The following is a 9,446-nucleotide window of genomic DNA, read 5'->3' on the forward strand; positions in this document are numbered from 1 at the left end:
AAAAGGTGGCTGTGGAGAGCTGACGTGTAATGATAACTGTACTCAGCACAGCTTCATGTCCCACTCACAGCATAAAGGAAAAGTACTGCGCGCACACACACACACACACACACACACACACACACACACACACACAGACAAAACAGGTAAAAATGGTTTAAAAAGGCTTTTTTCAAGCCTTTCACTCACCAAACTAAACGGAGCAGGATGCTAAAAACGTGCATCAGCGATGTTACGGTTGCAGCTTCTGACTAAAAGCAGGATGCAGCAGCCCGATGGAGGGTCTGGAGGCAGACCTGAGCATATTTGGATGAGCAGGTGGAGCGTCGACTTGTTTTTATCGCACATAAAGGAGCGTCGTGGTGAAAATGGTAAAACATGCCTCTGAAAGAGAGCACGAGTGTCTGCAGACCCCAGGCCAGCAGCCGGAGCCGATCAACAGCAGCGGCGAGCGGTCGCGCGTCTCTACAAACGTGTGCAGTTTGTAACGTTTCTGTCTGCTTGGTTTCAAAGAGCTCAAACTCTAAAACAAAGCAGTTAATAAAGGGATTGGTGTCAGTGTGACCACAGCTGGTCATTAATGTAAGAGCAAGTACTGAACCAAATCACTAGTAACTCACTAAGGTAACGGCTAAAGCGCCTCCAGCTGTCCAGATGTTCTGTCACCAAACTGATGCTCAGACTTCAACTAATGTTTTTTTAAATCCACCATCCATGATTAATGTACTAGTCCTATCGCTCTTATTTTGAAAGCTTGGACCTTCCTGTGTTGTGCTTCTCATCTCACTCACAGCTGCTTCCAGAAAATGTTTTCACTTTTCTTGTTCTTTTACATCTGGAAAGCAGCTTTTTTATTTTGCTGCTGTACCAAACTGAGAAGGTTTGCAGGACGACAGCTGGTCAGAGCTCGAATCTGTAATAAACGCAGAAATCTCTGATCCTCTGGACAGGAGGCTGAATGAAAACACTGAGATGAATGTGAGTGTTTTGGCCAACACACAATCTGAAAGGTGAAAGATTTTGTCATGCCAGACTGAATCTGACACCTGAGATACCTGAGCCCACATCATCAGCACTTTTATCTACAGATGGCTGTTGTGCAACCTGTGTGAGCAGTTCAGATGGAAGAGATCTGAGTTCAGATCAGGATCAGCTCTGTCATGTTTAACAGGGTCACGGATCCACAGAAAACGACATCTAAAAGCTGGAAAACTGTAGAGAAGCTTTGAACTGGATGCTTATTCATGTTTACTTCCTGTTTTGGTTTGACCTTCGTGTCTTCTAAAATCCACAGTCTAAAAGTCACAGTCTTGAATCTGAATCCCTGTTAATATTTGTTTCTTTTATATGTTTTTAATCAGCTCGTGGCGATAAAGCACGAATCAGCTTTTATGGCTGCGCTCCGGCGAATCAGATCGAAGCAGAAAGTCTCAAACTCTGGTTTTACTTTGGCAATCAACCCCCCCCAACATCATGTTACCCAACAGCCTGCATGGAGCCAAATCCATCATCCTTTAATCAGTTTCCCAGGCGTTTTTCTCCGGCTCGTGTGCAGACTTGATGCTGCGGGAGCTGTGCTGATTGGACCGCTCAGGTTTGTTACGTTTATTAAGGTCAAAGTTGAATGAGCGCTCAGCGAAGGTGTGCCTGTGCTGCTGATGATCAATAAAACGTCCACAGGCCAACATCCAACCCGTCAGTCTGTTTGCACATGCCTGAATTCCCATAGTTCTGGTTTATGGTCACAGCTCACTGTGTCCTCACGAGTCAACAGCTGAAGGGTTAGCGCTCAGCTGGATCAGTGGGGTGAAAGCTACGCTCTGATTGGTTGTTATGTCGTTAGACGACAGCACTTCCTCTTAAAGCACTTATTTGTTTAATTGTTACGGGTCAGGTGAAGGACGGTCAGCAGGTAGCGCTGAGCTGCTTCCACGTTTGAAACTTTGTGGACTTTTTAAACCAGCTCCAATCTTAGCTAAATATCGAGGTCATGGCCAGGAACCACAATGTACGTGTTAACAGGTAGCAGCAGGAGTGGGTTAGCAGCTGGTTACCATTACATGGTCTGGTTATCTGGTTAACCACCAACTGCTTCAGTTCATCCAGACGAACGTCCACAGGTAACAGCAAACACCTTTTAAAGCACAGCATGACTCTCAGTCAAACTAGCACACGATCAAACCTCCTGACAGCAAAACAACCAATCACAGCAGACGCTTCTCTGCCAGCAACAGCCAGTTAAAAGCATGAATGTAGGCTAATGTCCTCAAACTGAACAGCTCAGAATCAGAAATAATCACCATCAAAATCCATCACAGGGTCCCTTTATCCTCCTCTCACGCCCACCTGCAGAAACACTCGCTTAACCAGCAGCCTCCTCACTGGGAGGCAACCAGCTCGAGATTCTTTGCTGGTGGAGCAAAAGTGTTGCGGTTTCCTCTGATGTTTCTCACCCTGATCCCTCGTTACCGAGGTCCTCGAATACTGTTCCAACAGCCAGAGCTGCAGGTCACCTTTTGGCCTTGCGAGACGGACGTTAGGGTGAAAAACACTCACTGGTCTGAGCCAGAGAACCAGAACCCACCCAAGCTGACCTGACACTGAAGACACAATCCCATCAGACGTGCTGCAGTATCAGTGGAAACAAATCTGCAGAACTGCCTGCACAGAGCAGATGAGGAGGACAGGAAGTCAGACGCATAATGAATTTTCAAAATAAAAGAACCTTGTTTTCAAAGATGTGCAAAGGATGGAACACAAGTATGATGAGAAGACACCCGGTGTGTTCCTGCGTCCTCCTCCAGCTGTTTGCTGTTTGAGTCACATTTAAAAGAAATACCTGGAAAGGAAGCGTCTTAAGTTCCATATCTGCCTGTTGGGTTAATGAATAATCACGTCAAACAACGGACGTTACAATACCGACCAAATCACTGTGATTAGGCTGTTTGTCATAACTGAGCAGCTTTAAGATACGCGGCGATAAACTTTATCAGACGTCCGGAGAGCTGACACGCTTTCAGGCTTGGTCTTCACGTTTTTTATTACTTTGTTTTACTCGACGTTTGGCTGTGAGCAAAAAACTACTCGGTTAAGATCGCAGCTTGGAGTCATCTGCAGGCTATCAGCAGTTTGGATGCCCGACAGTAGAGAGGTCAAAGGTCAAAACAGTTCCTCTGCAGGGCAGAAGGGCTCGCGCAGAAACTGAAGTTCATAGATCTGTCATATCTGCTTTGTTTTTTTTGCACATGGCTCAACAGGAAGTTAAAATGTGACAGTCAGCAGCGGGGGAGGAGCGTCCATGTTTCCATCACAGTGGACAGTTTCTTTATGCTTCATTAAAACCCTGCAGCGTTTCAGCCTCTGAAACAACTGAGCTGAATAAAGATGAGGAGGAGGAGGAGGAGGAGGGAGGAGAGGGAGGTGAAGCACGATAAAAGAAAGGTGTGAAGGACAAATAAAGACAAAGCCTGGACTTTGATCAGTCTGCATTCTTCTGTTTGTTTGCAGCACTAATGGGGAAAAGCAGGAACGTGCTGCGTTCACTGACTTCTGAGTTTGCGGGGCTTCGGCCCGTATCCTCTGACACTGCTGGGCTCTGTCGTCATGGTGACTCCGCTGCTCTGTACCTGTGGCTGTTTGACTTCACCTTTGTTTGTACTGAAAATAAACGCTGTTGTAGGTTTAAACAGAGTCCTCTGTAATCAGCACAGATGCAAATCTTTGTGACATCTTTGTTCAGCGGGGTCGGTGTAACTGCTCTAAACACTAACTTCTTCACAGGCGTCACCCAGAGGGGCAACCCCTGATACGGTCATCTGTGGGCACACCTGCAGGAGAGAGTCAATAGGAAGCTGGCTTCAAAGGACCCGTAGTTGTAGTGGGAGGGGCTAAAACTAAAACAGGTGGTTTCAGACAAAGGTTAAGAAAGAGGATTATTCTGAACTCTGAATCATGCAAAGCTGCTCTAAAGGAATCAAAGAATTTTTAAAAACGCATGTGAGGAGGAGCAGAAGCCTCAGGCCAATCAGAGAGCAGCACGAAAACGTCCCTCAGTGAGCTGAACAACACCCACGGAGACATCAGGAGGCTCACGTGGACCTGTGATGTGCAGCAATCTTTCACCTGCACTCAGTTAATCAGTGACGTTTCCTGCCACGGTCACACCTGCTACCTCAGAGAGCAGACTGTGGACTGGAGCTTCAGGACTCAGAGGGAGCTGTACTGCAGCAGAAACACCTCTGACCTCAGCTGACCTCTAAAGAAGCAGACTCACAAACTGCCAGGAACAGTCAATAATGGGCCGCACGTACATTTACTGCAAATACCCACAAATCCAGTTTCAGCTAAAAGTCTTTGCTTTTCACTTTTATGGCTGCCAAGTACAAAGTGTCACTTCCTGTCTTTTCTAATATTACTGATCGATCCGAATAAATTAAATCCAATCTTCACTTTAAATTCAGTCATGTTTAGTTTCTGCTCAAAACCCCGAAAACTTTCACTTCTCTGCATCTGAAATCATTCTAACAGATAATAAACTCTCCGTGTCCGCTGCTCCATCAGCGGGTGTTCGTTACTCACAGCGCGGGGACATGGTGGCGGAGCGGCGGGTCACACTGTCAACAGGAGCCGGGCTGAGGCGTCCAGGAGCCGGACACCGGGCGAAGAGACAGCGGAGAAAAGCTCGACTCACTCTGAGGAGAAAGCTGCGGCTCTGGGACTGAAGACGCACAGAGGAGGAGGGGGTGCTGCCTTCAGGCACGGTCGGAAATTTCGCAATCACAACGGGAGCTGCGCAGTGATAGGTCAGAGACCGCTGACGCTTTATCGCTGTGATAATATCATATATGACGTGTGTCACACACACACACAAGTCTAACGAATCCATGAAAACAAACTGACTTTGTTATTATAATTGCTGTTGTTATAATGATGATGATGATGGTCGGGTGCTGCGGGTCATAAACACTGTGCTGACGTCACAGTTGGCACACAAACCAACACTTCATTTAACAGCGATCAGACTCGCTGGTGCGACCATCAGCACTTTCATCACCGCAGGCTCAACAACAGCGTAACAAAGAGGCCAAGAATGCAGCACGGGGGGGGGGTTACAGGAACTCTGAATATTTAGCCCGAAATACTGAATAATTGTATTAAACCGGAGCTTTGAAGCACGTATGCAACCCTGGTCCTGTTTATTATGTGACAAGATAAGACTGTATAAGAATTTAAACATAATCTCAGGATTGTTTTACAAAGTGGAAAAAAGCATTTAGACCTTATTTAAACAAACTGTTCACATCTGTAACTAAAGTAAATACATGACATTACTGTATCATCATTTCTGATTTATTAAAGTGCAAATCTCTTTAATTCAGCATTTTCTAATTATTTTAATGACTTATTGTTCAGTAGCTCGGTCTATAATAATGTAATTATTTTGCCAAATAATAAGCAACAAAAGCTCTACGAGGTGCAGTAATTATACTCGGTACATGCAGGAAAAGCTGTAAGTATAACATGGAAATACTAAATGAGGTACAAGTACATTAAACCTGAGCAAAGTACTCAGTTACATTCCTACAGGTCCTATCCTCGCTCTCATCCTGTGGTATCACGATTCGGTGGGGGCGGTGCCACCCCCTGCCCCCCTCCTATCCGCGCCCCTGTGGCTGAGGAGAACTGTCGATATCTGGCGAACCTTTTAAATCCACGCTGGAACTTTTTCTTTTTGTCAGATGTTATGTTTTCCCCCCTGGCCCTCCAGGACACCGTAGATTTGTATTTTGTGTTCCTGATCTGGTGGATTTGTTGCCCCAAACACATTAATCACCGGTTTGCTCCGTGTGTGCTGCAGCGTTTCTCTCCCGTGTTTGTTTTGGGGCATTGGAGACTTTTCACAGAGACAGACGGGAAGCACCGGAGAGTCCTCAGACTCAGCACACCGGGCTGAAATCACCTTCACCTCAGGACCGAGACACAGAGCGATCCGCTCGAGGCCACGCCCCCCTCAGGTCTGCCTAAAGTCACACTCTGACTTTCACTCTCAAAGTCACGCTGCCTCCTCACAGAAAACGGTCACTTTTCATTCAGCAGCAACAAAATCACACTGTGTGTGTGTGTGTGTGTGTGTGTGTGTGTGTGTGTGTGCGTGTGCGTGTGTGCGTGTGCGTGTGTGTGTGTTACATTCCTGGCTGGGAGTCATCCATCAGCTGGTAAACACCTCACAAAAGAGGTGTCACAGTACTCATTAACTGCTTTCAACACAAGTCAAAGCAAGCAAACACACACACACACTCACACACACACTGACCCCGGTGACCTTGCCCTCAGTCACAGATGACCTTTCACCACAGTCTCCATGATTTCCTCACTTCTGATCAACACATTCCGGATCAATCGTTCCTCTTTTTCCCCTTGTTTCATTTTCCTGAAACGACTCGCTCCAGCAAAGAAGCGTCAGTTTTCAGAGGCACCTGGAACGCATCACGGGAGGAGAAAGTCTGCGTGTTTTATGAGGTGATAACGGTTTGGGTTAAATGTTGTTTCACACCCAGCTGACGTCGACATGCCGCACAAATGTGGAATAAATAATTATAAACAGAACAAGAACGTGGCTCCAGTTTTCTGCCAAAAGTACCGGATTCATCTGACCTGGGATCAGTTTTGAAGGAGCGTTGGTCCAGAGGAGATGAGGCTGTTTCTCCATTGTGGTCACATGTGGCTTCTTCTCTGCATGATGGAGCTGTAACCTCCACGCTGGTTTCTGGAAGTGTTCCTGAGCGTGTGTGGTTATCAGCCTCGTCCCTGCGCACAGAGACTCCTCCAGGTCCTCTGGATCCTTTAATGATGATGACATGTGCTGTCAATGATCAATCACAGATGTTCACAGATGTTTGAGGGTCGATGAATACCCGATTAACCTCCTTAGTGTTTCTTTTTGGTAACTCTTACGTCTCCGACCTTTAAAACTGTGTGATAAGTCCTTTATCTGATCAAACTGCAGCTCAGCCTCAGTCCTTCTCTCTGATCTCAGATCAGCTGGCTGCTCTGTGATGACCTCCACAGCGTCCTCCGTGGAAGAATCGCAGACACGGCGAGGGGGAGGAGCTCCATCAGGGGAGTGGGAACTCGGTTAAATCTGAGCAGAGAGCGAGGATCACCCACCATGAGGAGAAGCACGGGGGTGGTCAGCACTGCTGCCACTAGAAGGTTGTGGGTTTGAATCCACTGGCTGGCTGGGTTCTCCTGTGGCTTCCTCCCGCAGTCATGCGTGGGCTTGGGCTAACGGGCTGTGGGTGTGGATGTGAGTGGTTGTCTGTCTCTCTGTGTTAGCCCTGAGACACACTGGTCACCTGTCCCCCCCACCACCCTGAATCAGCTGCAGATAAGAACCTGGCTGAGATGGTTCATGTTTGTGTTAAATGTCATACGTGAGTGTTGATCATCTTCACTGTGGACGAATCTTTGGCTGCAAGTTTCATGAGAGAAAATCCCAGAGATACAGAGCTCGATGACTCAAACAGATACGTCTCAGTTTGTTCCAGATCTGCGCCGGACTCTCCAAAATTTCACACCAGCGTTGTGAAACGGTCGATGTGAAGGGAAAGCTGTGCAGCCGAGTCAGCAGCTACAGATTTAATAAAAGACCTGGTTTCAGGTCAGTGGGGCACAAAGAGAGAAGTCCGTACAGCCAGTGTGGTTTTGTTTTTGCTGCTGCTGTTTCTTCCAGTTTCACCGGCCAAGGAGTCGAGAATCGAAACTCTTCCACAAAAATGGCAACGATTTCACAAGCCCAGTGTCAGCGTGTGCTGCTGTGACCTTCAGGTGTTTAATGCAGCTTAGATCTGAAGTGTAAATCAGCCAAAACAAGTCACGTCACATCAACATTGGGCTACTTTTACAAACCAGACAATCAGCAGACTCGTTCACAGAGAACGTTCCAGAATAATACAGGAAACTCAGTTTGACCACCTTCAACCGGCCACTGCAATAAAGTACGTTTTTTTATGCTTGATCCAGAAGGACGCACCAACCTCAGCCTGCAAATCTGAATCCGATTCACTGAAACTGCAGTTCCTCCAACGCCCACCAGAGGTCGCCCCCCCAAAGCAACGCACTCCCCGCACATTGATGTGAAAAACAAAGTTTCCACAGACTCTGCAGTAGGGCTGGGTGTCGTCACTGATTCTAGAATCGATTCGATTCAGTTCGATTCGATTTAAATCTGGGAAATTTTGCCTCAGACAGTCAGAAATATTATAATTCAGATCAGCACATTTACATATTTTTGTATCTATAAAAAGGAAGCTGACACTCGCGAGACTTTATCAAAGGTGTGAGCGTCACAGCAGAGGCCTTTGTGTCAAAGCAGCTGAAGATAAAACACAGAAAAACATGAAGGTGGTTTTCCTGTTCTGGGATTTTATAAAAAATATTCTGCAGTAGATCAAAAACGAAAGAAAACCATTAATCAACATATGAACATTACCTCTGAAGTTACAGCGGTTTGATTACAGACACAGCGTTTTGCATTTTGCATAATTTTAAAAAGTTTAAATTTGTTCAGTATTGAACGGCAAAAATTAGGTTTTCTTTTCGGAAGTAAGTAAAAGGAAAAAAAACAGCGGCCGACAGCCTGTAAACAACAGTAGACGTGCGCGTAACAAGCAAGCGAATAATGAAGAAAACAGGTTTTTAGACGGGAAACTGTTGTTGAAGAGAGAGAGAGAGAGAGAGAGGGAGAGAGCGAGAGAGCGAGAGAGAGAGAGAGAGGGAGAGAGAGAGAGCGAGAGAGCTGTGCATGAAGTTTGATTTTATCCATGACGATGTTTATGTGAAGCGTAGTTTGGATCTCCTGTTGCTGCTGGTTCGGTCAATATTGTTTGGAGAGAGATAAACTAACAGCTTTAGAATCAGCGCAAAAAGGGCGTGAACACAAAGCTCGACCCGCCGAAACATCAGAATCAGCGAGCTGTCGGCTTTCAGCCCCGACCGTGTCCGTGCCGTCGGGTGAGAAAGTCACATCTCACTGATTCTGATTCCTCGGCGGCTCCGCGCTTTGTGTTCACGTCTCTGTGCAGAATCCATGTTCCTGCTCTCATTTACTCTTTTACTGTTTTACTGTTTGGTGGTTGTTGAAATGTTGTGAGGTTTAACCTGAGATTCTGGCGTTTTGGGCAAAATACATTAATATTAAAAAAAATCAATTTTAATGACTCGATATCATGTTATCCAAGCCAGAATCGATTTTAATGATAAATCAATTATCAAAACCCAGCCCTACTCTGCAGTGCTGGGAAAACCTAAGCCGTTAGCTTAGATTGCACCAAATCACAACAAATCACAGTCGCCTCAAGGAAAAAACCCAACAACCATATGACCCCCTATGAGCAGCACTTTGGTGACAGTGGGAAGGAAAAACTCCCTTTTAACAGGAAGAAACC

General features: G+C 46.3%; 1 protein-coding gene across 4 annotated transcripts in view; it reads right to left on the reverse strand.

Annotated features, from left to right (window-relative positions):
• Window positions 1–9,446, reverse strand: part of exoc3l2b (exocyst complex component 3-like 2b) — a 35,341-nt gene that overhangs the window by 24,367 nt on the left and 1,528 nt on the right. Inside the window, exon 1 of one of the 4 annotated variants that reach the window (XM_084951405.1) lies at window positions 4,579–4,734. The exons of 1 other annotated variant lie outside the window; for it this stretch is intronic. Coding sequence is in view for 1 of the 3 variants with exons in the window: in XM_084951404.1 (XP_084807530.1) it covers window positions 190–224 (35 nt within the window). In the remaining 2 variants the exon portion in view is untranslated. Of the gene's footprint in view, window positions 1–189; window positions 1,469–2,594; window positions 2,616–4,578; window positions 4,735–9,446 lie in introns of those variants that run through there. 2 more of the 4 variants (XM_084951407.1, XM_084951404.1) reach the window with 2 other exon arrangements.

The sequence above is a fragment of the Perissodus microlepis genome, chromosome 14 (genome assembly GCF_051167445.1).
Source record: "Perissodus microlepis isolate ML-2025 ecotype Zambia chromosome 14, ASM5116744v1, whole genome shotgun sequence".
NCBI lineage: Eukaryota > Metazoa > Chordata > Actinopteri > Cichliformes > Cichlidae > Perissodus > Perissodus microlepis.